A 25,346-nucleotide genomic window follows, 5' to 3' on the forward strand; every position below is an offset into this window, starting at 1 on the left:
ACTTTTCTATTTTTTCCGTTCGTACGTCACACTGTTTGCTAGTAGTAACTAAATATAATCAATGCAGTCTGTACTTCGTGGCCACGACTATTTTATTCTGGAGGATAACGGAGTTGAACTGCGCCTGCGTGACACTGCAGCTAGCGCAAGAAATCTATTTAATTTCAATCTGGATTAAACAATTTCAGAGACACACATTTTCCATTTATTCCCAGTTATTTATTCTCAAAATGTCGTTTTTATTCTGCAACATTAAACCGATGATAACAATGTAAAATAACAAGAAAATACTAATTTGTTTATCTTAAATTTATCAAAGTTCTGCATCTGAAACAATTTAGATGGTTTCGCCAAACAATAATCATCACGTCAGGAAAACTAGGTAGTTTGTCAGCCCCTCCTTTGTTACAATGGCTGACCAGTGTAAAAAACAAACAAACAAAAAAAAAAAAGCAAAAACAAAAAACAAAAACAAAAAAAAACCTGTTGTTGCTTACATCTGTCCATCTGAAAAAAAGACAAATGTAAACAGCGTTAGATGCACTTTTCTAAATCAAAGAGATTAATTTAGATTAAGCTCTAATCCAAAATTCGTGTCCTGTCGAATTAACATCACTTCAGACCTCCTAAAAGAAAATGGGAAACAAATATAATGTAATGTAAAATAATATGATTGCGTAACAATGGCATTTTATCTGCTCAAAGATAAAAAAATAAATAAATAAATAAATAAAAATAAAATAAAATAAATTTATATCAGAAAAGAAGGAAGACACGCGCCTCATCCCTTCGTCACTTCCGCCAGAACAACAGAAGAAGACAGCCGAAGAAGCAGGAAGTGTATTGCCGCGGTGTGAACAGATTAGCCTGATTAGCTCTCAGGCTAACGCGCTGTGACATGACGTTTCTCCGTTAAGGTTGGTAGCCAGACCTGCTCTCTCTTTCTCTCCGGTCCAGTTTGTTGTTTAATATGTTTGGGCTGCGGACCGAAGCGAGCATCCGTTAGCATGTAGCAGAGCGGACTTCCTGCCCAGCTGCTAAGCAGGCAGCTCACGGTCCCATTATTAGTTCTAGTTCACCGTTACACTGGCCAGTGGGGTCCTGGTCAGGTGAGCCGAGGGCCACCTGTTCGTCCCACTCGTCTGTCGCTCGACCTGTTGGCTTCATACACGTCGCAGTAGCCGCCGACCAGCCGGACGCTCGCTGTGAGCTCATGTTTACACACGCATCAAAACAATCAACCGTTTAAACGACTGGTCGATTTGTGGCTGCAGTAAGTGGGGATCAAAGGGTTTGTGGACTTTTCACGTCAGATCCAGAGCTGCCTAACAGACTTCATACTGCTGATTCACTTCGTGTTTATCGACAATTTACAAGTTATGTTATTGTTACAGTGGTAATGACAAAACGGAAGTTGTTGTTTCTTCCTCAACACTGACTCAAGAATCTTATTGATCTCAGCGATCAGCTGCCCAGGTGTATGTGTGGCAGCCCCAATTCAATTACCTAAGGCTGGTCTCCGCCCCCTGTGTCCAGGTGTGGGTGCCAGTGTTGTGTGGCCGATGGCTCTGATCGAAGGCGTGGGAGACGAGGTGACGCTGCTGTTTGGGGTCCTGCTGCTGCTCCTCATCCTGCTGCTGGCATGGATCTCCACCGGCACTTCGGAGCCACCCGAACACCTGTTCGCCTCAGCTACAGGCCCCACACCCTTGCTGGGAAGCAGCCCGGCCCAACGGGACAGCCTCTTGTCCTCTGCCGACACATCTTCTTCAACCTCTTCCTCCTCCTCCACCAGCTCTGCGAGTGAGACCTCTCAGGCAGAGGTTCCGCCCAGAACCACCTCCAGTCAGGAGGCGAAGGATGAGGAGGGTGGAAGGGCAGAGGCACTGGGAGAAGGGCTGAGGAGCAGAGACAGAGGGGGTGGAGGAGGAGAGGAAGGTGGAGGCGAGTCTTCGTCCTCTCAGCGGAACATGGTGGTCAGACTGAAGTTCCTCAACGACACCGAGAGAACAGCTCAGGTCATGCCGCAGGACACCATTGGATACATCAAAAGGTGTGTTGCATATACACAGACAATAGCGATGCAGCGGTACAGTTTTCCCACAGTTCGGTTTGCATCATGGTTTTTAGGCCACAGTAACTGTGCGGTTTCAATATCTTAATACAAAACTACTCTGGCTAGCAAAAACAATATTGTATTGTAAAAATAATTAAAAGCACTGATATAATCAAACCACAAACTTTATTTTTTTTCATAAAAACTGTGCACTATCAGATAAAATTAAACGGACATAAAACAACACAAATTAAATCTAAGGTTTGCAACTATCCCATAATTTATTTATTTTTTTAACCCACGCACTGCTGAGTCAAGACATTTAGACTATATTGGGTGGGTCAAGTAATGTATCATGTTTTTTTTTTTTTTAAAGGTGAAAGTATTTATAGCAGACTAAAAATAAATCTGTTTATATGGATATACTGTTGCACACACATTAATATTAGCAAATGGGCTCAGCTATCTCGGGTAAATGTTTATGTAACGTAACCTGCATGTCACAGGTCAGATGTCTGATGTCACAAAAACACTGAGCGGCGCCACGACGACAACAAACGGGGAAGAGAAACATCAGCGAGTTTTAGCTTTATAGTTGGAACGTTTTTTTAAGGGCTTTATTATCTTTGGCTGCTATATTCTACTTTGTTTTCCCAAAGAGAGACGCTCGGGTTAATGTGGTAAATGCCTAATGTTATCCTCTTCTGTTGTTGTTGTTGTTGCTCCAAGCACTTGGCCCTTGGAAGTGACTTTAGCCTATTGAGAAAAGCTGTGCTTGAAAACATATTGGACTATTAAATGGGGTTGCAGGCTGAGGCGGTTTGTGATGTAGTTTTGCGGGGTGGCTGGAACGAGTCAGATTATTGATAACTGCGAGACCCACCTCTACTCTCTACTTGCACAACATTTACTCTACCAAGTATTGATAAAGTTTTGTGACTGGCCCAAACGTGCTGAAATGCCGTCGTTGTGTATTGAACGAACAGGGCGTACCGAACGGTTCGATGAAACACCAAATATTGTTGCATCCCTAACGCGCACGCAATCGCATGCGTGCGTGACCTACGTGATGCTGTTCTGACCCAGTCTCGTCTCTTTACCAGGACCTATTTTGCAGGTCAGGAGCAGCAGGTGCGGCTCATCTACCAGGGTCAGCTGCTGCAGGATGACGCCCAGACGCTGGCCTCCCTCAACCTGGCCCACAACTGCGTCCTGCACTGCCACATCTCTCAGCACGCCGCCCGGGGGTCGGGAGGCGGGCCCCGGCCGCCCGACCAGGTGCAGGTGGCTCTGAACGTGGGTAGCCTGATGGTCCCCCTGCTGGTCCTCATGCTGTCGGTGCTGTGGTACTGTCAGATCCAGTACCGGCAGTTTTTCACGGCGCCGGCCACCGCCTCGCTGGTCGGAGTGACCATCTTCCTCAGCCTGGTGGCCTTCGGCGTCTACCGCCGCTAGATGCTCTGCGATTGGCTGCTGCCAACTGGATGAGTTGGGACGCTGCTAGTTAATGTTTTGTTTTCCTGTTGCCATGGAGACGCCGCGTGTTAACGGACTTTGATTTTTATCAGTCGATCACGTTTCTCTGTAGGTTCTCATCATTGTGCCTCCTTCACGTCTTGGTTAGTCTGGTCCGTTCCGGTCCTGAACCGGTCCATGGTGGACCGGCGCCAGACTCCAGACCGGACTTGTTGTGTCTGTATATTACATGACAGCTTTTGAAGAGAAAGAAATTCTATTAAATCATTTATTTATCCCGTTTTGGTTCTTTGTGTGTCAGGCTCAAAGTCACAGCCTGAGCATTAGTCTTGATGCTGTGGCATGGAGTTGCTTCAATATTAACATGTTAGCAAAATTATAGATGCTGGAGCCGAACTGTTTGCATGTTGTCTGTCATGTTCCATCAGCCTCCAGCTCGATCACTCTTCACTCCTAGTGCTGGAATCATGTCTTGACACTGAACATGCGACTGCGGTCAGTGAGCGACATTTGAAGGCAAAATCGATTCTACAGCAGAGGAAAACTTTAAAAGCTGCTCTGACTTTTTCTGTCTTTTAGCCAATACATGTTAGTTATTTATCTTTTTCCCTTGTTTCAGTCACAGGAGGAGCACATACATATATATCTATACAGATGTCTATATCTGCCGATGCTTTGAACTCAGTGAAACAATCAACAGTGTGTGGTCTGGATTTATTGAATTAAATTAGAACAGCACAACGATGGCTGAGGTGAAAAATCAAGTCCAAGAAGGAAGAAAGGTCGGGAATTGTGGCTGGTAAAAGGTTGAACAGGACCACCTCTATGCAAAGTAATGCATGTTAACAAGTCAGCTGGCTCAGGCCTGATCACCTGAACCTGCTCTGAGCTGTGGCTGTTGGCAGACAGGTGGTGCTCCAGGTAAAAAGATGGCAATCAGGATGTGTCTTCTGTCTCCTCCTCTGGCGTCCTTGGAACATAAGAGCAGAGAAATGTTTAACCACCCGAACGGTATGGGATGCACGGCGTGTTTCAGGTCACAAGTCCATCTCACCTGTCCTGTGTGTTGTCGATGGGCGTGTCCGCAGGGGCGGAGGTCTGCTCCCGTATCTGCTCCCTGAGCAGAAGCGCCTCCTCCTTCTGTCTTATCATCAGGCTGAACACCTCCTGCGCCATGCCCTCCTCCCAGCCGTGGCTGGACTCTGGGTGCTGGAGGAATGGAGAGATTCCCTGGACAGACATGCATCCTTTAGCTTTAGTTGAGTGTCATCTGAATATATTTGGCTAAACGGATTATTTGTAGCCTTAGCAGATGCCGCTTTTTTCTTCTCTTTTCTTTTTCACCTGAGCTAGCACAGCATCATCCTTAGCAACAGCTAACCCAAAATATTTTTTTGACCAACGGTCTTAATGAGCACAAAGTCAAATTTAATTATCTCATCTCTGATTTAGGCCAAGCTTCAAAATTTAGACTAATGCTAACTGTACATTTTAGTATTCTAGCTAGACTTCGCTTCAACTTTCTATCAACGCTTATCCTGCGCTCAAGAGTGCTGTAGCCCACCCCAGCCGTCTGTTTCAAGAAGTCAAGACATTACAGTCATCTTGGATCCCCGACTAACCTCATCGCAGAAAGCTAAGACAATGCTGAGTGCGTCCTCTCTGGCTACTTCCTGAAAGTTTAAGATTTTACTGGCGCCCTCAGCTTTCTTGACTTTACTGCCTGATTTGGAGACACAGATGAGCTTGCTCCTGGTGCTTCGCGGGAGGTTGAGGCTGACGCAGAGGCTGCCCTCTGCATCCTGGCAGAGGAACATGTTACAGTTGCCCTCTGCATTAAAGAAACTGTTGAGGAGAATCTGATTGTCCTCCTTGGCAAGGAACTCCCGCCAGTCCAGCGGCTTCAGCTTGAAGCTGGTCATAGTAAAGTTGTGGACAGCCTCCAGGTGGGTGTCCTGGCCCTGGTTGTCGTCTGCCACCTTGCTGAAAAACTGCAAAAAAACAGAACAAGTGATTTTCCACCAACACAGGATTAAAGTCTCATGTGACACATCAAACTGGGTCAGAACCACATGGCCCAAAACATCCAGACTTCTTTCTCTTCTGAGATTAAAGTCACAGCAGGATCACAACTGTTTCTTCGATTTCTCACAGAATTCCAGGATGAAAGTTGTCCCGCATTAATCATTGTTAGTGTAGCCAAAAACAAAGCAGCCTTTATTAATCCCACATTGGGGAAATTTGCATAATTACAGCAACAATACAGTGCAAAAGAAGGAAAACTTATATTCATAAAAAAGACAAAGAAATAAAATAAAAATATCCATAGGCTAAGAACAGAGGATGCTTTATATGCATGTTGTAATGTAAATGTTTATTAGAATTAATGCATTTACTGGGAATTTGCTCTTTTTGTGTTCGTTCTCAGTGGGTTGTTTGTTCCAAAACCTTTTTACAACAAAGAACTCAATCCATGTAGCCTTCACACACAGAGAGTGGTGGTGGCTCGGTATGAGGACACAGTCCCAACTACTGTACCTCCACGTCACATAATTCTGGAGAGAACAAGGGAAAGAAAAAAGGTTTTCTGTTCACAAATTTAACACAGGGTTGTGGTACCTCGCTTATTATCCCTTTGGCCCAAATGTAAGGGTTTTACGAATAAGAAAGTGGCCCATTGTGATTGGTTGCAAAATTGCTTAAAATGGGAAACTTAATTGGCTACTGAATTTTTTTTTTCTTCCTGGGGAAATGTATTTATTAATTGATTTAATGGGGACAGTGCACCACAACATAGATACAAGCTAGCAGCTGTTGTAATGCACATAGTTTTTAGCTAATGCTAATTCCCAACTCCAGTCCCCGGATGGGAGCTTCCACAATCTTTTTTTAAGACCATACCATACTTTTCAATATATCAAAGATCCAATATATACGCACGATTTACGGGTTTACTTTGAAGTCAAAGTGAAATGTAAAGCCATTGAACTGCTCAAACGAATCTGTCCACGGGGTGGCGGTAGTAAATTTGGACTCACTTTATCTATTGCACGAAACACCAGAAGAAGACTCAGTTGCCACCCGCCTAAAACAAAAGGAGGAGAAGAAGAAGAAGAAGAACGGAGCAGCCAGCGTGGGAGGAAGTAAAGGCAGCGGTGAGTTTGAACTGCGACTGTTTAATGAATTATACGTGACTTTGTTACTTTGTGTCTATCGGGACCCAGCGGCCAACTGTTCGAGACTTTGCACATCGACGTTCCGCGTAGTTCCGGGAACGGTTCACTAGTTTTTATTTATTTTTTTTTATCCGCGGTGAACGGCGCGTGTGTCGCGGTGATTCCTGTTAAGATGGCGACATCCCGTCCGGACCGAAGTGTACAGGTTTTTAATCTTCAATCGGATTTGTCCTGATTTTCTTACTGGTTCACGGGAATTTTCTCTGGGGACGAAAAACATGCCACCGTAGTGTAGTTTCCCCCTAGAAACACCTTCCGTGTCGTGCGATTCGTATTTAATACAATACAACCTCACACAATACTGGCCCCTCAGTCAATGTAAGCTCGCCGCAGAACGTGGCCCGGGTCTCCTGGAAGTCCTGCCTGGAAGTGATGAAACAAAAGGCCGATTGAAACCCTCCTCACAGCAGGAGGGGCAGTGACAAAACTAACGAAGCAATTCTGATCCAGGTGGGATGAACAGGATGGAGGTAGACAGGCACAGATTTGCGATGTTTTTTAACTTTTTGTTTTCAATCAATGTATTTGTTGCTGGGAATTAACTTAATAATTTTCTGCGTCTCTGATTTGCTTAAACAGAACGCCATGTGACCTCGTGCAAGGATGTGACGTCACACCGCCAATTTAGGGTAAGTGTCATCGCTTGTGAAGATGTGAATGAAACCCCTTGCACTTTTGTCCTGCCGTGCTCCCTCTTTCGGCAGTGATTTACTGTTAGCTTGGAGATGATGTGAACAAAAGGCCGAATTGTAGTGCCATTATGCAGTGTATTCACTGTGTGGGTGCCTTGACAAAAACTGACCGAAGCGTTCGTCTGATCCAACAGCACACTGGTCACATGAATCAATTCATGTTTGAGTTCAGTGTATAATCTTTTTTTAATGACTCTAATCGCAAGGTGACAAGTTATTTTACAAAATCTTGATTATTCTTTTCTCCACTATCTCTCAGGTTCCTGCAGAGGGCGCAGTGTCCAGGTCTGACAACAAGATTCCTTTCTCCGTGACGTTTCTATTATCTGAATTTAATAAAAATAAAAAAAAACACTTAAAAAAAATCACTTGTCTTTTTTTGTGGGGGACGGTGAGGCAAATTGTCTTTAGCAAAACTCACAATGCCGTGCATGTATTGTATTATTTGAATCAAGGTCTGAAATTAGATTCCTCCGCTAGGTGGGGGTACAGCCTCCCGGGTGCTACTCTTAGCAAAGGGGAAGATTATTTACGCGCTGGTGTGATTGGTTTAGGCCACAGGTGGGCGTGTCACCACCGCCATTGCTTGTAAACATGTCACGGTGCTGCTGCAGAGAAGTTTCTCCTCTTCGCTCCTGTGAATCGGCTGTCTACCTGCACCAAAACCGTCAGATCTTCAGCGGCTGGACCGCAGGCCTGGGCACCGACGTAACTTCACCGGTAAACACCGCTCAGCTGCGTTCCTGGAGCCCAGGGGAGCTAGGCTAACAGCTAGCTTCAGGATGAGAGCAGAGGCGACCGGCTGCTGAACTTGATTGAAGAAAAACGGGCATTATGAGTCATCTGACTTGTTCTCTCTGTCTGCATAGTATGTGTCGGAAATATGATGGAGTAGTCAAACACTGTCTTCTGGCCAATTCGGCCGTAACACAACATAAGCTTGGTCCAGTTGAACTTGATATAAGCATGGTAGTTCGCTGGACAGAGCAGGTTGAAGTCGGTGCTTTTGCACGGTTCACCGATTCAAAATGCACTGGTCTGCCGCTTAGCACGAAGAAGTAGCCGCTTTGGTGTGAACCGGAGGCTTGAGCTCCTTCAGCAAAGCTGAAATACACCCTTTGGTTTTCCATCCGTGTCCTGCTACATTTCGTTTATTGAAATACTGCAAACACCGTCAATGTTTGGTCGAGTTAACTAAGTCAAAACTTGAATACATATTCAGCCCACAGTAAATAAATAGATTGGTCAGTATCCACGACATTTGCTGGAATGTTTTGCTTGCTTGTTTATTACATAATTTCTGCACCACTGCAGCAGTCGACTGCCTAGTCGCTCTGAAAGTTCATTTTTGATCTCGGTTTTCTTTTCAGACCCTATAACTGGAGTTTTATCTTAATTTCTTCCTAGTTAAAGCACACAGCAGAAAATGCTCATATTAAAATGGAACCAGACGGTGATGTGGAGATCGGACTGTTGCCGGTGTGGAGAGAGCTGTCAGTCAGACTAACTGATTGCAGGAAGTGGCTGCAAGGGCAGGACTTCTTGTTTCTTGGTGAGATATTTAACTTTATCTAATGTATTGACATAATGCCACTGAGACCATTCTATTGGTCAGGAGCCAGAGTTTGACTGTATTTTCCAACCTGATGGTGATTCTGAAATGGTTTCCTTCCTGCAGAAGATCACCCTCAGCTCTCCCACACAGTGATGCGTAGCTGCTCCCCAAACAGCAGGAGGAAGATGATCTACTGTGTCGAGTGTAACCGTGGTTTCTACAAGCACTCTCACATGGAAGCCCACCAGAGAACCCACCACGGGCAAAAGGCCAACCAGTGCTGGCGCTGCGGGAAGAACTACCCCACCTTGATGAGCCTGGTGCTCCACCAGAAGATTCACGACCGGGAGCAGTGCTACAGCTGCTTGCACTGTGACAAGACATTCGCCCTCAAGAGGGACTTGAAGACGCACAACCGCACACACTCCGGGGCCAAACCCTTCAAGTGCTGGTTCTGTGGCGACGGTTTTGACCAGCAGGAGGAGTTGGACGAGCATCAGGAGATGCACAGTGAGGAGAAGAGCTACCACTGCAAGGTATGTGGGAAGATGTTTGTCTCGCACCAGGGCTTCTCCACTCACTCCAGGTCACACAACAGACAGGAGCATCTTCCGTGCCTCACCTGCGGGAAAACCTTCAGCAACCCGCAGAGCCTGAAAGTCCACCAGGTCACACACTCGAGCAAGAAGCCGCACAAGTGCCCGACGTGCGGCAAAGGCTTCAAGCTGCTTTCCGGCCTCCGCTCCCACCAGAGAACCCACGAGGACCAGAAGGACTACCGCTGCACCGAGTGCGGCAAGTGTTTCTCCAGCCTGCAGGGTCTGAAGCTGCACAACCGCACACACACCGGTCTGAAGCCCTTCAGGTGCTCCGAGTGCGGCAAGAGGTTCACCCAGTCGCCACACCTCAAGGCCCACATGGTCACCCACACTGGAGAGCGGCCGTTCCTCTGCACCACCTGCGGCAAGCGTTTCACTCAGTCGTCTCACCGTAATTCCCACATTCGGCTATTTCACTTGGGTGAGAAGCCGTTCACCTGTCTCGACTGTGGGAAGAGCTTCACCATTGCCCACTACCTGAAGATGCACCAGCGGAGCCACACCAAGGAGAAGTTCTACCAGTGCTCCTTCTGTGAGAAGTCCTTCTCCTACCACAACTCCTGGAGGGCCCACGAGAGGATCCACACCGGTGAGCGCCCCTTCACCTGCCAGGAGTGCGGCCTCAGCTTCATCACCTCGGGCTCTCTGGTCACCCACCAGAAGTACAAACACACCAGGGAGAAAAGTCACTACTGCTTCACCTGTGGGAAGTTCTTCTTCAACAGCACACAGCTGCACATCCACCAGCTGGACCACACCGGTGAGCGGCCGCACTCTTGCAGCTGCGGCAAGACGTTTAAAACCAAAGGAGTCCTTCGTGACCACCTCAAGAGGTTCAGCAGCCATCGGCCGGCCAAGTGAATGGCGCTCTGCAGACCCTCGCCTCTTCAGCGGGGGCACAGCAGTTCCAGAAGCCTGTTAGTGTGTCTAAACTGCAGGTAGCGCCACAGTTTTGGCACAAAGGTAATGGAGGTAACAACTACAGTTGTGCATCGTGTGAGTCCCAACGAGAGGAGATGTGTGACTGCAGCCTCCTTAGATGTTCCCACTATAGGAGTTTTGCCAAATAACCTGTACACTAAAAGGAAAAAATGGTCTGTTTGTCCTGAACATCATTGCTTCACTCGAACTGTAGACTCCTTCATTAAAACCTCTTTACTGGTCACAGCGGTGCCATCTGGCACCAAAAGAACACAAAAGTCTTGTATTTATGATCTGTCTCAAATGATGATTTGTAACTTCTGATAGGTGTGTATATATTATGGAGACCTGTTCCACCTCACTGTAACATGACCAAACTGCCAGCATCAGTGTCACTGATGTGACTGACATGATGACTGTTGGATCTTCAAGACTCTGTCTGGCTTCAGTGCTGCTTTCATGAATGTATTATAAGACCCTGATGGTGGACTTCCAATATGACGATGCGCCAATTGGTAATTAAATGAATGGCCACCATATTCGCGTCCAGTATCTAGTTGTTATAATATGTCCATGTCTGCCTCTAGGACTACTGTTACTCACCTGGACCTTGTGGGCCTGGACCTGGAGTGGAACTTAGTTGACTTTAATCCCAACCTGCAGGACCAAGACTAACTGACACTCATGAATATAGGAACAAAGAATTTGGATTCTGTTTGAGTCTGTTATATGATTTTAATAAAATCCATTATAATAAAGTAAAACATTAACTCTTCCATTATGTTTACTTAACCACAGTTGAGATTTTGGTAAGTTAAATCTAGAGATAACTGAAATGAATAAGTGAAACTTTTCCTTGTCAGCTGAGCTGGAAACACAGCCACTTCAAAAACTCTTTTGTTCCCCGGGCAATCAGGCTGTACAACTCCTCGGGCAGGAGGGGAGGGGGACGGGAGGAGGATGTGGGTCGCTAGGCACTTTTTATCAAGCACTTTAGCACTACACGTAACATGCACTAAGCACCTCATGCTTTTATTTATTTATTATAGGTTTGTGTCTGTTTCCTTTCCTTTTCGCTGTCTGTTTTTACTGTTGGAATGAATGCATGCAGCCGACCACCTGAATTTCCTTCGGGATTAATAAAGTTTTATCTATCTATCTATCTATCTATCTATCTTCAAACATATAAGATGTATTTGAAGTAATATATAAATAATAATATATACAAATATATGTGTTTGTAAACACACACACAGATAGATAGATACATAGATACATAGATACATAGATTATTACAGACGGTCATTTCTAGTGTTTTTGGAACCAACTTTGGCGGTTCCTGCTGGTCAAGCGAAAGAATGCAGGTTTTCGGTACCGCGTTCGCCTCTGCGCGTCTTTTCAATGATCTAAACCCAAACCCAAACACACCGATAATCTTCACAATAAATAACGGTTTTGTGTAACTGTAACACACACACATACAAGGATACAACAAGACGAGCAAATAAACTTTTTGACTCAGAGGCTGCAAGCGGACGTGACGTTTTACCATGTGGTAAGGAACCCGGAAGTAAACAACGACAGACCATTGTTTTGGGCGTTTTTGTGCCTATTGTTGAAGCTTGTTTGAAATGTAGCTGTTTTGTTTAGTAACGTAACGCATACGTACGTCAATGTACAGTTAAAATATGTCGAAAGGATGACGCTCCAGCAGTTCGGTCAGCATCAATTGGCAGGCTAGCCTGTGCTAACACTTTTAGCTTGGTTAGAGTTTTCTCAGTTCCGCTTTGTCGTTGGCGTTAGCCGCGTTACCTTGGTCACATGGTCAGTGTGTACACATTTTCTAATTTTCGTCGTTTGTTTTTTAACCATTTCATTATATCTGAATGAAACTCAAACCGTAATATGGAAGTTTAAAATTGGATGTATTGGTCATTGATATTCGTCAGCAGTAACCTAGAGGTTCTGAAATTAAATGTTTGATAACAGAGATGAGCTGAAGTAAAAGCTGAGAAAATACACGGAGTTATTTAATAAATGTTCTATGTAAATGATAGTGATGCACTTCGGGTTTCTGATCCTGATCACTAGTCCAACATTAGAGCAGCATTACTATGTTGTCTCCACTCAGTAATGGCCGAAGTATTTAGGTGTTTACTAAAAGCCCCCGCCCTCTGATCTACTCTCCTCCTCAGTCTGCATCCTCTGTGACGTCATGGTGATGTCAACAGTGAGGCAACGTTACCGTGACATCAGTCCTGTGACTCTGCAGGTGATGGGCGGGGCTGTTAGTGCCAGTCTGCACAGTGAGGAGGTGGAGGGTGTGTCAGGAGGGCTGGTGGAGTCTTTCCTGGTGGAGATTTACCGATGCAAACTCTGCCAGTTCACCTGCGGCCTGAAGGCCTCCATCAGCAGCCACCTGCTGCTCAGGCACCGCCCCTACCTGGAGGCCACCTCTGAGGGGGAGGCCAGGACAGAGGACAAAGAGGAGGCGGAGCTCCAGCAGGACGCGTCTCCATATCGGCTAAATCTGGATGGCGAGTCGAAGCAGAGTGAGGAGGACGAGGACTTCCTGCTGTACAACATGTTGGACAACATGAGTCCGACCACCTGTGACATCAGCAGTGAGGGGGGGCTTCAGGTTGCACATACCTGTGAGGTGCGTACACACACACACACACACACACACACTAAGGTAATTATCCAGCCGGTATGTGAACCAGGACTTCATTGCAACGAAACCCCTTTAGCTCATGACCCTTCCTCCCTGTGATGCATGTTGGAACTTGAGCAGGCGGTTGACATTAATGATTTGTGTGTAGGTCAGTACTCTGTTTGAGGATGACTCAGTGGCTCTATCCTGTCCCCTGGATCCGCCCACCACCCAGGAGGAGATGGCGCAGTCTGCTCACCTCATGACTCTGGGATTGTACCGCATATCCACCGCCAAAGCTACTGGCACTGTTTCCCGACCTGTCCCTGCTCCCGCTGACCACACCCCTCAAAGCTCACAGCCCGACAGCAGCAGGAAACAGAGCGAGACGGACGGACAGACGGCCCGCTGTCAGCTGTCATGTCTACTGTGTCCTGTCACGCTGGCATCCAGGCGGCTGCTGGACATCCACGTCCGTTCCCACCAACCGTCCGGCGGCTTCAGCTGCATCCACTGCCGCTGGAAGGTCGACAGCTGGGAGGAGCTGGAGCCTCACTGGAGGAATCACTGCAGGAGGAGAAGCAGGAGGGAGGAACAGAAGCAGGAGAAGAAGAAGAAGAAAAGGAAAAAGAAGGAGCGAAGGAGACGGGACACGGCGGCGCTCTGTGTGACGACCTCGCCCAACCTTCAGCAAACCGGGCACATCTCAGGTCTGAACCCCAAGTTGTGACCCTGAAATAAAAAGCCCAGAGCACTCATGACGATTTTTGCTTTCTCTAGACGGACAGAGGGACAGCCTGATTGGACAGAAAGAGCAGCAGGAAGCAGACGACACAGAAAGGTGAGCTTTCCAATAAAAAAAAACAACAAGATTTTTATTTCAAGTTCAAATTGAGAAATGTCTTGATGCTAAAGATGAACGAATGGATGAACGATTTGTGCTGTGATCAAAGTCAATGCCTCCTCAGGTCAGCCTCCAGTCCGCCCAGCCGATATCAGAACAGTTTGTCGCAGTGCGTCACGCAGCACAGGAAGATGAAGAGAATCGAAAGAGAGACAACAGAAGAGGACCAGGATTTGACTTTCTGTTGCTCTCTCTGTCACAGGTGACGCTCTACCCGCAATCCCTCTGCTGCAACCCCAAAATCCACTAATCAGAGAGCAGGTGCTCATCATGTGTTCCCTCCTCAACAGGAAGTTCTCCACCAAACTGACACTTAGGCGTCACATGGGCATCCACCGGGGCGAGAAACCCTTCAGCTGTCCTCACTGTCCCTACAGCAGCCGGCTGAAGAGCTCGTTGCTGCAGCACCTGAGGACGCATACAGGTAGTATGCACACTGAGGAATTCCACTGCCAGGGGAGGCACACACCCCTAGGTCAGTGTTTGCATGGAGCTGACGCTGTGTCGTGTGACTGCGTGCAGGTGAGCGGCCGTACAGGTGCTCCGAGTGCTCGTACGCGTCAATCGATCGCAGCTCTCTGCTCAGACACTGCAGGACTCACAGTCAGGAGAAGCCGTACAGGTGTCAACACTGTGACTACAGCAGGTAACATGCATGCACGCTCATACACCTGTCACAGTGAAAAGACAACTTCCTGATTTGTTTCCTTTCTCAGTATCCAGAAGAAGAGCCTGGACCTTCACGCTCGCCGCCATCACACCTTTGAGTCGTTTCCATGCCAACAGTGCAAGTACTCCAGTCCCGATCGACAGCTGCTGCTGCGACATGTCCGCAAACACCACGCCCCGTCTCAGCATGCATCATTGTGACAGACCCACAGATGCAAGTGCTGTAGGCGGGCGGAACTTCTTTGCCCAGTTTGATGAAGTCATGGAAATCAAACTGCTGATGAGTCGTTATAGGTTTATCTGCTGGTTGGATAATAAAGAAACACCTGAACACTTTAAACCACGTAGTTTCAGTTTTTATTTCTTTCACCAAACACAGTCACAGTTTCCCACTTGACTTCTCTTTCACCTGCTGGTCATGTGGCACGCTCAGTGGGATGAGGCGCGTTCTTGCAAGTGGCTCCACCCCTTCAGTCTGTAGCTTTACGCTGTGATGATGACAGACTTATAAACACTGAGTTTAACAGACAATCTCACTGTAGGCCGTGGAATTGTGCCAATTCTGACCAATGGGAGGTGACAACTGTTTGTATCCCTGCGTCCTACTGAGCTTCAGGAAGTGGATTAACCAGAGTAAACCAGAAGAAGACCAAGTCCCTCCCCCAAGCTGATTAACCTTCTTACCGTGACCTCTGAGGGCTGGAGGTCTACATGGGGGCTACTAGGCTGTTGGCCAATCAGCTTCTGCCCTGGTGTGAATGTTGGCTCTATTTTAAGCCTTTTCAAATCATGTTACTTTTAAATGGTCAGACATTGATCATTGAAGTGTGGACGAGGTGGCACGAAGGTCGTGAAAAGGTAGATGGTGATCAGATGGGAAGCTGTCAGGAAATGGGTCTGATCTCCCTGCAGAGTCGCCACACCCGATCTGTGGTCAGCAACCAGCTGATTGACTCACTCCTGGATTATTTTGGATTATGATCAGAAAGTGTGACGACTGACGCTCAAAGCTGCTTTAACTTTTCAATCCTGAACCTTGCTGTGAAGCTGACACATCTCCCCTCATCCTGCTTTCTGGTCGTCTGTCCTTACACTCTTCCTCTCCTGCTTCTTAACTGTGGAGGTCTGGGGCTGTCGATGGCAGCAGGGGAAGTCGTCACTTTGGCTCAGCTGAATTGGACTGAGCGGGCCACGATGTCAGAGCAGATGTGGCCACCAGGCATGTGTGTGGTGGATGTGTGGGTGGAGCTCCTCCCGTGCGGACAGGTGGAGGTCAGGGCGGAGCTGTCCGACGGCTGCTTGCTGCGTCTGATCAGGACGGATGGAGACTTGGCCCGGATGATGAAGAGGCTGGTGGACGCTTTCCCAGAAGACAGGGAGACGCTGTCCTCCAGCCTGCTGACAGGTGAGCTCACACACAATGTGTACACTTCCTGCAGTGGTTTTTATCACAGAAGCCGAATCAGCTTCAGAACATCACAGTATTAGCACTCCTGCTAGTGGTTGCAGCTGTGCTACTGACACACCAGTGTTGTCGGTGTGTGTTGGTTGTCGGTGTCATACTGATGTTGGTGTCGTGATGACGTTGGGGTTGGTGTTGCATGATGTATGGGTCATGGTGGTGTTGGTATCGCGGTCAAATTGATGGTGTTTTGGTGTCGTGGAGTTGTTGCTGTTGTGGTGAAATTTGTGATGGTGTCGTGGTGGTGGTGGTGGTGGTGTTGTGGTGAAATTTGTGTTAGTGACGTGGTAGTGGTGGTGTTGTGGTGATACTGATATCATGGTGGTGTCGGTGTTGGTAGCATCATGATGCTGATGTTAATGTGGTGGTGGTGGTGTCGGTGTTGGTGTCATGTGATGTTGATGTCGTGGTGGTATTGGTGTCATGTTGATGTTGGGCTGTTTGGTTGTTTACAGGGCTGCTGAGAGTTCGAGCTGCAGAACAAACCTCAAACCCTCGAGTGAAGACTGTTGAAGTGAGCAAACTACTGAAAACCATCATCGACCTGCCACACAAGGTGACCAACTACACACACACTGGTGCTTGTGTGTGTGTGTGTGTGTGAGTGTGTGAGTGTGTGAGTGTGTAAAACGTTTTAGAGGAATGCTGAGCAGTTTGACAGACTGGTGAGATGAAATGACAATGACGTGGTGACATTTGCTCAGTTTTCTCAGTCGGAGGCTGTGCTGGCCTTCTTTGAACCCTCACCTTGGGATCAACCCTTCAGACTGCTGCACAGTGCCAGTGTCACAGCCGAGGAGAACCAAACGACCTTTGGACCACAAGAGACCCAGACTGTCCGGGAGGAGGAGGCGCACACCTTTGGAGCAGAAGAGGACATGACTACAAGACCAAATGAGGAGCAGACCTCTGCAGCAGCAAAGGAAGGCAGTGTCAGACTGCCACATCAAGCTGGTGTCACCCCGGAGAAGAAGGAATGCAGCAGGGAAGAAGAGGAGCAACCCTGTGGAGTGGAGGAGAGGCTGGGGAGAGAACCAGAGATCTGTCCAGAGGTCAGAGACCTGATCAGCAGAGTGGAGCAGGAACAGCAGCCTGGAGATGTTCTCCAGAGATCGGTTTTGTCAGGTTGGTCCTTCAGCATATCATCATCATCATCATCATCATCATCATCATCATCATCATCATCATCATCATCCACATTGTAGATCAATTAATCAACTTTAATTTGTACAGCGTTGAATCACAATCAAAGGCATCTCAAAGCAGCTTTGTACAATTAGAGTAAAACAAACTGGGCACCCAGAGCAGAAAGGTGTGACAGACAAATACTCCCCATGGGGAAGAAACTTAGAGCAGATCCAGACTCCAGAGGGCGCTCATCTGCTTTGACCAATGGGGGATGAAAAGGAAATGTTGATAGAAGATAGAAACAGAAATAGAAGTAGGTCAGAGTGAGTTGCAGGGTGAACAACAAAGCTCTCATAATATAGATTTAGATATATACAAGGGAATAATTCAAACACAGAAATACAGAAGGACATGCATGTATGACATATATAAATGTAAACATGTAGATGTATATAAATAATATTATTGTGTTGCTATAAATTGAGTTATTATACATTTAAATAGACCTAAATGTACAGTAGTAGGATGTTTTAGCTGCTGTCCACACAGAACGTGTTTATCCGTGTTTGTCTGACTGCTTATGAGGATGTAGAGTGGATGACGAGTGATATAGAAGCTGGCCACCATGAGGTGTCATTTTTGTTTCAATGGCTGTTTATGGGCAGGGTGGGTTGACTGGCAGCCAATGTTGTTAGTCCATGCGTCTTTCTTGACATGCTTTTACTTTGTAGAGGTGCTGAAGTCCAACGGTTTCTGCCTGGCGAACACTGAAACCATCCTCTTTGACTTGACTCCGCCCATCCACCAGTCCACCCGCTCAGACGAGCAGTCAGGCAGGCGGTAAGGCGTCAGTTTGTGCTTTCAATTACAAGGGGCAAAAGGGAGGCTGCCGACACAGTTGACAGCATCTGTTTGTCTTTCTGCATGTCTCTCTGTCTGTCGGTCTCAGAGCGAGTGTCGATCCTGCCGTCTGCCTCCACCTCTGTCATCCGTCTGCCTCGCCCCATCTTCTTCGTGGTTTCACAGGCATGATGGGCAAACTGGTGAAGAGGCGGAGCCTGAAGTCCAAATCTTGCCCTCGACCCTCCTCCTCTTCCCGCAGCTCACCAGGGTTCAGGAGACGGGGATCGTGGACTGAGTGAGCGTCAACAGCAGTTGATGGCCTCCAGAGGCCTTTTTGCTGCTGGACTGCGGCTCAATTGATGGATGGATGGAAAGTTACTCAGGGTGATGGACTTCTGCTGAATTGTGGGTCAAAAAATTGAGTTTTTCTGCAGGATACGAGGTCACAGAGGAGTCGATCCACATTTCATCAGCCCAGGAAGAAAGGACACTGGACCATTAGCGTCACGCCAAAGAGTAGCACATCCTGTTAGCCTCGCTTAGCCTAAAGCATCAGAGCAGCTGTACCTGTTAGCCTAGCTTTCTTGATGATGCCTGTTTTCACTTTTCAGCTTTCACAAAATGCAGCCTTTAAAGTCATGTCATTTTTCATTAGTTGACATGAAGACCTGAATCTGAACTTAATGAGGCGTTTTGAGTGAATTGACGCATCCTTGTTTGTGAGTTAACAGCTCATTAACCTCACTGTGTCAAATGTCATTTGCATTAAAGTGGGAGCATCCAGGTCACACAGGCTCTAAATGTTCATTTAGCCCAAGAGAATCAATGGATCGGTCAGAGGTGGCGTCGATACTCCTCCGTCATCCATTGATCGCTAAGATATAAAGAGTTGCCAAAACGGCAGAAGAGACGCAGAGGAGCCGAGGTCAGTTGACGTCCACCCAAACTGGCCATGAGTCACCGGGACGTCCTTGACAGGAAGTCTGCTGGCTGCTTCGGTGGCCAGAACTGCACCACCTTCCATGACGACCAGCATCATCACAGCAGAGTGCCAGCATTGCCGACACAGCCCAGCCACCTGCAGCCTCACCTGTTCCCCACCGTGGACGTCCCCGAGCACGCGCACGACATCATCGGCTCTGTCATCTTGCTGGTGGGGCTGACTGGCATGCTGGGAAACGCTCTGGTTGTCTACGTCTTCTGCCGCAGCCGCTCGCTGCGTTCGCCCAGCAATCTGCTGGTGGTCAACCTGGCGGCAGCCGACTTCCTCATGTCCTTGACGCAGTCACCGGTCTTCTTTGTGGCCAGCCTGCACCGCCGCTGGGTTTTCGGTGAGGTGGCGTGCGAGCTGTATGCATTCTGCGGTGCGCTCTTCGGCATTGCCTCTATGATGACGCTGACGGCCATTGCGGCCGACCGCTGCTTTGCTATCACCCGGCCGCTGGTGCCACTGGGTGGACTGAGCCGCAGACGGGTGTTGGCCGTGCTGGCGGGGGTGTGGCTCTACTCACTTGGGTGGAGTCTGCCGCCGTTCTTCGGCTGGAGCGCCTACGTCCCCGAGGGCCTGCAGACGTCCTGCAGCTGGGACTACATGAGCTTCACCGCCACTGTGCGCGCCTACACCATCCTGCTCTTCGCGTTCGTCTTCTTTGTCCCGCTTGGCCTGATTACCGGCTGCTACGTGGCCATCTTCAGGGCGGTGCGCAGGGCGGGCCGGGAGGTGGAGCGGCTGAGCTGTGTTGACACCAAGAAGGCATACGAGCGGCTGCGCAGCGAATGGCGGCTGGCCAAAGTGGCCCTGGGAGTCATTCTGCTCTTCGTCATCTCATGGTCGCCATACTCGGCAGTGGCTCTCACCGCCACCGCCGGCTACGCCCACCTACTGACGCCCTATATGAACTCGGTCCCCGCCATCATCGCCAAGGCCTCCGCCATCCACAACCCCATCATCTATGCCATCACGCACCCAAAGTACCGCGCCGCCATCGGCCGCCACGTCCCGCTGCTGCGCCCCCTGCTGCGGCTGCAGGAGAAAGACCTTCACTCCTCCCTGAGCTCCAGTGGCACGGCAGCACGGAGAGCCACGCCCACCAACCTCAGTGTCACCCACCAGACTGGCCGAGGCCGGCTGTCATCGTCTGCAACAGACGACTCCTGCTGGGTGGAGAAGGAAGCTGACAGTGGCCAGGATGTCCTGGCTGAAAATGCCAGCACTGCCCTCCTGTGTCTGCAACAGGGACCCGCAGCACCGGCGGTTAACCTCGCAGCTGGACTGAACTCACCTGAGGGGGGCGCTGCAGCAGAAGCTAAACCTCTGCTTCCACTGTGACTCCTGCTGAAGATGTGGCCCAACCCCCAACTGCTGAACAGAGCAGAAGGGTCTCCATGCTTGACTAATGGGATTGACAGAGAACAATAGTATGGGTGGGGCCTCATGTCTCGCGAGAGGTTAATTGACAGCTGAAGAGAGCTTTAAATTTACCAGATTAATTAAAGTGTTAGGTTAGTTCGTTTTAGTTGTCATTGTTCTTATTATTGCGAGAATTGTGATCATGAAGCTTCATTTATTCTCTGAAATATTTAATACATAAATGAGTAAAATAATTCCAATGTCTTCCTCCTTGCACACTTCCTTCCCATTTGTCTGAGAACAAACAGATTTTGTGATGGTTTTTCTACGTCTTGTGTCACTGCTGTCAATAAAGCCCTGCTGGACTGAATGTAATCCCTTTGGATTAGCCCTGTGTTTACTTTGTTAGCAGTCTGCAGATTAGCCTTTTATCCTTCTGTGCTGCTGCTTCTCCTCAGTCAGTCGTGATGGCCGTGAGGAGGAACATAGCGCTGCTCTCAGGTATGTCTAGTAGCTCCCACCAACCCTGGAAAGGAACCTGCTTTGCGGTTCTCATGTGTATCTTTCCTGTCTGTTTGGCGACCACACTCCTGATGATGGAGAGGTTTGTTTGTGATGCTGTCGATACAGAAGTAACAATCAGTTAATGGATCATTGCTGATGTACTGTCACATGGAACAACTCTGGAGTCTTCAGGTTGTTGGGCACCACTGAGATGAGTGTGTAGCTCAATGTCACCCCATTGTGTTGGTGACCATGAAGACAGAGAAGCTGGCCGTAAGTGAGTTCTGGTCGTTGACTGTCTGTCTGATGTTTCAGCGCTTCTGCTGGTGTCTGTCTCTGCCTACGTAGAGGAGCTGGATGACAGGTGAGAGGTCTTTTTTTCCTCCTAAATGCCTACATCCCAATTGTCCCGTTAGATCAGGTCTTCAGTTGCTGTTTTGCTGGGCCAGTAATCAGTGTTGACTGTGTTGAACAGCTTCCTGGAGACGAGAGGAGTCGATGACATCTGGCTCATTAAAGTAGGTCTTCAACTGTGCAGCTGGAGACCAAAGTGACAGTGTGTGCAGACAAGCGTGTTGTTATTGACATTGTGTTGTTACCTTTTGCAGTTCTACACGCCCTGGTGTCACCTCTGTCGGCAGCTGGATCCTCTTTGGCATCAGGTCGGATCGGAGCTCAGAAGTCTTGGATCTCCCGTTAACGTTGGCAAATCAGACGGCAGCGCCAATACCGGTCAGTGAGTGATGTTGCAACCTGTGTCTGTAGACCCATGGGGGGTTGGGTGGAGGTGGGGGACTGGACTTACCTGTTGGTATGTCGGTCACATCCTGTGACGCCTTTTACAGGAATGGCCAAAGAGTTCCATGTCAGAGGATATCCAACCATCCTGATGTGAGTCCGCACCTCTCTGATTGGCTCATCTCTCCCTGTGGTGCCCTCATCACAGCATCAACATTCTGTTGTCAGGTGGAAAAAAGACATCAAGTACAGTTACCCCGGCCCGAGAACCAGAGACGGGATCCTGGACTTCGCCAATCGAGTTGGAGGGTGGGTATATCCGGGTATGTGTGTAATGGATGATGACACTATAGCCATTGTGTGACATCACTGCGGGCCCTTCTGTAGGCCACTGGTCCGCTCTCTGAGCAGCCTGCAGCTCTTCCAGCATGCCATGAGCCGGCATGACGTCATGTTCATGTACGTTGGAGCCACGTCACCGCTGAAGGTAAAACAGACTTTCATGTGTCCATCCACGTTCTGTACCTTTGCACACACACGCCTCTCACCTGTCATATTTTTCCAGGGGAACTACACGTTGGCAGCTGAGGAGCTGATCATTTACACCTCCTTCTTTTCTGGCACCAGAGATATCCTGCCCAAGGTTCGCACAGCCCAGCAGTAAAATATGAGACAGTGGAGAGTGGAGGATGCGTAGAGTAAAGTACAGTAGAGGGCAGTGGCGTTACTAATTGTAATGTAGCAGAGAAGAGTCAATAGAGCACAGTAGATGTAGCAGCGACAGCAGATATACTAAAATGAGATACTAAGAACTAGATATGGGATCACTGATGGGATCACAGTGCCTCTGTAACTCCCATGATGCATCAGATGGCATCAGCCTATTAGAATGAGCCAAGACACATAATGTGATGTCATGCTCAGAAGTCTTATCTGGTCTTTAGAACTAATGTGGTCTATGAGAAGAATGCTTTTTGGGCCATATTGAGATTTTTGGCTGCAGTAACTCGATTAGCTGCTGTGCCTCCTTGTTGGAAATCCAGTATCTTGTTGGATAACAGGATACTGGATATTGCAACATCACTCACAACATCCATTGCAGAGGTTTCTGAATTGTTGTGATGTGTTAACTGTCTGCGGTTAAAGTTGGTGTCTGTCTGCAGGCCGTCTCCCTCCCGATTCTGCCGGCTGTGCTGGTCTTTAAAGATGGTACATACTACACCTACAATGGTGAGACGGACTCTGTTTGTGTGTTCACTCTGTGCACTGACTGAAACTATCTGGAAGTCTGCAGAAAGACTCAGACCCTCCTTCCCCTCTATGTTAGCAAGCAGGACATGGACACAGTTTTAAAATGTAGTAGGTTTTTTCATGCTGATGTTTCTTCCAGTGGCTATTTTCCCCATAAATTTCAGTTTAATCGGTTCCTTGTTTCATTAACATTGGGTGGTGCACCATGACTGACAGCTCCTGATTACAGGTATGTGTAAACCTCCAGTTTTGGTTTCTGATTGTGTTCCAGAGGAACGTGACGGAGAGCTGAAGTCGTGGATCGACAGAGAACGTTTCCCAAACTACTCCAAGATTGACAGCTTCACTCTGTACGCCATGGGTGACTCAGGTAACCCTGAGCCACCTGCAGGAGAGAAGTGGAGCTGGTTGGCTGACACTGTCACTGAGAAAGACGTTGAGCGCCCAGTGTAAAAATGTTCTCCACAGCTCAATGCTACTGATTAGTGGAAGTAACTCTCCGTGATCTCCTGCAGGTAAACTGGTGGTGCTGGCTCTGGTGGAGGAGCTTGGTTCCTGTGACGAAGGTCTGAGGTGAGTTTCAGTCCAGTGTGCATCAGAAATCTGACGCTGTGTGTTGGCTCATTTTAGTTTTATATTTAGGTTGAAAGGGCTCGTGGAGAAGGTGGCAGCAGACTACAGAGAGACCTACAGCAGGTCAGAGTCCTGCCGGACGCATTGGTCCACACCATGTCGTCTGAAAACTATCTGTCTGTCTATCTGACTGACTGTCTAACTTCCTGTCTGCCAATCAGAAGCTTCATTTTTGGTTTCATGGAGGGAAGTGACTACATTCAAGGTCTGGTGATGGGGTGAGTTTGTAGCCACATTCTTTTGATGCTTCACTGATGTCCACCTGCTGGTGTCACATCTCATCTCTTGTTGGTTGCAGTGAGGTCACCCTGCCGTCCCTCATCGTTGTTGATCTCTCCATCGATGCCTACTTCTTGCCGCCAAGCACCACCAAAAAGGAGAAGGACTTGCTTGACTTCCTGGATGGAGTTCTGGACGGCAGCATCCAGGTGAGTCCTGATTTACCTGAGCGCCGTTTGAAGGTGTGAACCAGGATCAACTTGTGTCTCTGTGTTGTGTCTCAGTATCAAGGTGGAAACAGCATCCATCAGCGCATTCTTCGTATAATTTATGAGGTCAAATCTACGGTGTTGGTACGTAGCAACGTTGTCTCGTTTCTGTGTTTCTTGCCTGCATCACCTGACTTGCTCTGTACCTGTTTGTCTGTACAGCTTGTGTACGACCAATCCCCAGCGGCGGCCTGCTTGCTAGTCAGCTTCCCCTTCCTCATGATCAGTGTCTTTTTCTACACCTGCTGGAGGGTCCGATCTGCGATGAAGAACGTTGACGGCGATGAGGCCACACATCCGTCTGCTCCATTGCCCCAGCGACGCAAAATCCTGGCAGACAAAAAGTCTGACTGATGAAGACCATCAGGGCGTCAGGATGATGAGCTGAGGTGCAAATGACCATGTAGACTCTCACAGTGAATCTTTCGAGGACATCAACAAAACATCCTCTGTAAACAAAAGAATAACACCTCACATCCAATTTAACGATGACTTAGGCTATGATTAAAAGATCTATGAAAAAACAGTGATTAGTAATGTTGTAGCTTTGTTTTTTGTCAGTAAGTAACATACTTTTTTATTCTCAGCTTCTTGCACTGCAGTTAATCAAATGTGAACAGTTTTGTCTGCACAATCGCTGTAATGCTCTGGATGACAGTTGAAGTGAGAGGGAATGGACGGAGGAACCTTTTCTCTGTGGGTAAATGACGAAAGTAAACAAAACATGAAGAGATGTTGTTTTGCAAAATCATTTAATAAAACGAGATACAATAAATTAATGGTTTTACTATGTGCATCTTCTTCTGCTCCTTTGTTCTGTTGCCTTCAAGGTGGCCGCAGACAATCAGCTGCCTCCATCTAACCCTCTAATGCTTTGTATCTTCTCCCCTCACACCAACAACATGATCGCCACATCCAAAAATCTCTTCTCTACTTTTCTTTGCAAGCTTCAACAAGGTTCCTGCTCTGAGTCCTCAACTTGATTCTTCTTCTCTATCTGTTGCCACACACATGTGCGCGCGCGTACACACACACACACACACACACACACACACACACACACACACACACACACACACACACACACACACACACACCTTTCTTCTCTTTCCTTGACCACCTTCTTTGTCCAAATTCCACTAGTCCCACCCCTTAAAGGTCAACCGTACAGCACATATTGTTGAAATT

General features: G+C 47.9%; 6 protein-coding genes across 8 annotated transcripts; 5 read left to right on the plus strand and 1 right to left on the minus strand.

Annotated features, from left to right (window-relative positions):
• The first annotated feature begins 766 nt into the window (after window positions 1-766).
• On the plus strand, window positions 767-3,812 carry tmub1 (transmembrane and ubiquitin-like domain containing 1). Of its 2 annotated transcripts, none has more exons than XM_076022180.1 (3): window positions 767-917; window positions 1,537-2,053; window positions 3,160-3,812. In XM_076022180.1, exons 2-3 carry the CDS (start codon window positions 1,563-1,565, stop codon window positions 3,509-3,511), a joined length of 843 nt encoding a protein of 280 aa, XP_075878295.1. In that variant the 5' UTR covers window positions 767-917; window positions 1,537-1,562; the 3' UTR covers window positions 3,512-3,812. The 2 variants fall into 2 exon arrangements, with proteins under 2 accessions (XP_075878295.1, XP_075878296.1); XM_076022181.1 differs by having other exon boundaries at window positions 799-917; window positions 1,462-2,053.
• Window positions 3,813-4,227: 415 nt separating this feature from the next.
• LOC142884311 (dynein beta chain, ciliary-like) lies at window positions 4,228-6,988 on the minus strand. Its single transcript, XM_076019823.1, has 4 exons — window positions 6,953-6,988; window positions 5,155-5,523; window positions 4,587-4,762; window positions 4,228-4,502 (listed from the first exon to the last, which is right to left on the minus strand). The coding sequence occupies exons 1-4, from the start codon at window positions 6,986-6,988 to the stop codon at window positions 4,469-4,471; spliced, it is 615 nt and encodes a 204-aa protein (XP_075875938.1). The 3' UTR covers window positions 4,228-4,468.
• On the plus strand, window positions 4,917-15,095 carry LOC142884313 (uncharacterized). Its single transcript, XM_076019824.1, has 12 exons — window positions 4,917-6,687; window positions 7,092-7,397; window positions 7,720-8,180; window positions 8,868-9,012; window positions 9,139-10,472; window positions 12,697-13,194; window positions 13,358-13,898; window positions 13,969-14,029; window positions 14,142-14,294; window positions 14,383-14,516; window positions 14,615-14,738; window positions 14,809-15,095. Exons 3-12 carry the CDS (start codon window positions 8,055-8,057, stop codon window positions 14,960-14,962), a joined length of 3,270 nt encoding a protein of 1,089 aa, XP_075875939.1. The 5' UTR covers window positions 4,917-6,687; window positions 7,092-7,397; window positions 7,720-8,054; the 3' UTR covers window positions 14,963-15,095.
• Window positions 15,096-15,417: 322 nt separating this feature from the next.
• On the plus strand, window positions 15,418-18,770 carry LOC142884314 (uncharacterized). Its single transcript, XM_076019825.1, has 5 exons — window positions 15,418-16,166; window positions 16,679-16,779; window positions 16,928-17,348; window positions 18,083-18,191; window positions 18,301-18,770. The coding sequence occupies exons 1-5, from the start codon at window positions 15,899-15,901 to the stop codon at window positions 18,491-18,493; spliced, it is 1,092 nt and encodes a 363-aa protein (XP_075875940.1). The 5' UTR covers window positions 15,418-15,898; the 3' UTR covers window positions 18,494-18,770.
• A 10-nt stretch (window positions 18,771-18,780) lies between these two features.
• Window positions 18,781-20,926, plus strand: LOC142885574 (melanopsin-like). The gene has a single exon (XM_076022177.1). The coding sequence runs from the start codon at window positions 19,147-19,149 to the stop codon at window positions 20,521-20,523; it is 1,377 nt and encodes a 458-aa protein (XP_075878292.1). The 5' UTR covers window positions 18,781-19,146; the 3' UTR covers window positions 20,524-20,926.
• Window positions 20,927-20,974: 48 nt separating this feature from the next.
• Window positions 20,975-24,670, plus strand: LOC142885575 (protein disulfide-isomerase tmx3a-like). Of its 2 annotated transcripts, XM_076022178.1 has the most exons (16): window positions 20,975-21,045; window positions 21,364-21,412; window positions 21,524-21,566; window positions 21,657-21,780; window positions 21,894-21,939; window positions 22,015-22,095; window positions 22,174-22,273; window positions 22,352-22,429; window positions 22,950-23,016; window positions 23,309-23,407; window positions 23,553-23,610; window positions 23,680-23,733; window positions 23,832-23,888; window positions 23,969-24,098; window positions 24,174-24,242; window positions 24,321-24,670. In XM_076022178.1, the coding sequence occupies exons 1-16, from the start codon at window positions 21,012-21,014 to the stop codon at window positions 24,510-24,512; spliced, it is 1,281 nt and encodes a 426-aa protein (XP_075878293.1). In that variant the 5' UTR covers window positions 20,975-21,011; the 3' UTR covers window positions 24,513-24,670. The 2 variants fall into 2 exon arrangements, with proteins under 2 accessions (XP_075878293.1, XP_075878294.1); XM_076022179.1 differs by lacking the exon at window positions 22,352-22,429.
• Window positions 24,671-25,346: the final 676 nt, after the last annotated feature.

This window comes from Nelusetta ayraudi, unplaced genomic scaffold (genome assembly GCF_046127955.1).
Source record: "Nelusetta ayraudi isolate G7.1 ecotype Tasmania unplaced genomic scaffold, CSIRO-AGI_Nayr_v1 ptg000011l, whole genome shotgun sequence".
Lineage (NCBI taxonomy): Eukaryota > Metazoa > Chordata > Actinopteri > Tetraodontiformes > Monacanthidae > Nelusetta > Nelusetta ayraudi.

Bases quoted from the DNA above. Each gene is read 5' to 3' on its own strand.
- LOC142885575 (XM_076022178.1), top strand. From the start codon at position 21,012: ATGGCCGTGAGGAGGAACATAGCGCTGCTCTCAG. The intron at 23,611-23,679 runs GTGAGTTTCAGT...TTTTATATTTAG, and splicing joins TCCTGTGACGAAGGTCTGAG to GTTGAAAGGGCTCGTGGAGA. The intron at 24,243-24,320 runs GTACGTAGCAAC...TTGTCTGTACAG, and splicing joins AGGTCAAATCTACGGTGTTG to CTTGTGTACGACCAATCCCC.
- tmub1 (XM_076022180.1), top strand. From the start codon at position 1,563: ATGGCTCTGATCGAAGGCGTGGGAGACGAGGTGACGCTGCTGTTTGGG. The intron at 2,054-3,159 runs GTGTGTTGCATA...TCTCTTTACCAG, and splicing joins ACCATTGGATACATCAAAAG to GACCTATTTTGCAGGTCAGG.
- LOC142885574 (XM_076022177.1), top strand. From the start codon at position 19,147: ATGAGTCACCGGGACGTCCTTGACAGGAAGTCTGCTGGCTGCTTCGGT.
- LOC142884311 (XM_076019823.1), bottom strand. From the start codon at position 6,988: ATGTTTTTCGTCCCCAGAGAAAATTCCCGTGAACCA. The intron at 5,524-6,952 runs GTAAGAAAATCA...GTTTTTTTGCAG, and splicing joins GAGAAAATTCCCGTGAACCA to TTTTTCAGCAAGGTGGCAGA. The intron at 4,503-4,586 runs GTGAGATGGACT...TTATGTTCCAAG, and splicing joins ATCGACAACACACAGGACAG to GACGCCAGAGGAGGAGACAG.
- LOC142884313 (XM_076019824.1), top strand. From the start codon at position 8,055: ATGTCACGGTGCTGCTGCAGAGAAGTTTCTCCTCTTCGCTCCTGTGAA. The intron at 9,013-9,138 runs GTGAGATATTTA...TCCTTCCTGCAG, and splicing joins GCAGGACTTCTTGTTTCTTG to AAGATCACCCTCAGCTCTCC. The intron at 13,195-13,357 runs GTGCGTACACAC...ATTTGTGTGTAG, and splicing joins AGGTTGCACATACCTGTGAG to GTCAGTACTCTGTTTGAGGA.
- LOC142884314 (XM_076019825.1), top strand. From the start codon at position 15,899: ATGGCAGCAGGGGAAGTCGTCACTTTGGCTCAGCTGAATTGGACTGAG. The intron at 16,780-16,927 runs GTGACCAACTAC...ACATTTGCTCAG, and splicing joins TCATCGACCTGCCACACAAG to TTTTCTCAGTCGGAGGCTGT. The intron at 17,349-18,082 runs GTTGGTCCTTCA...TTTACTTTGTAG, and splicing joins CCAGAGATCGGTTTTGTCAG to AGGTGCTGAAGTCCAACGGT.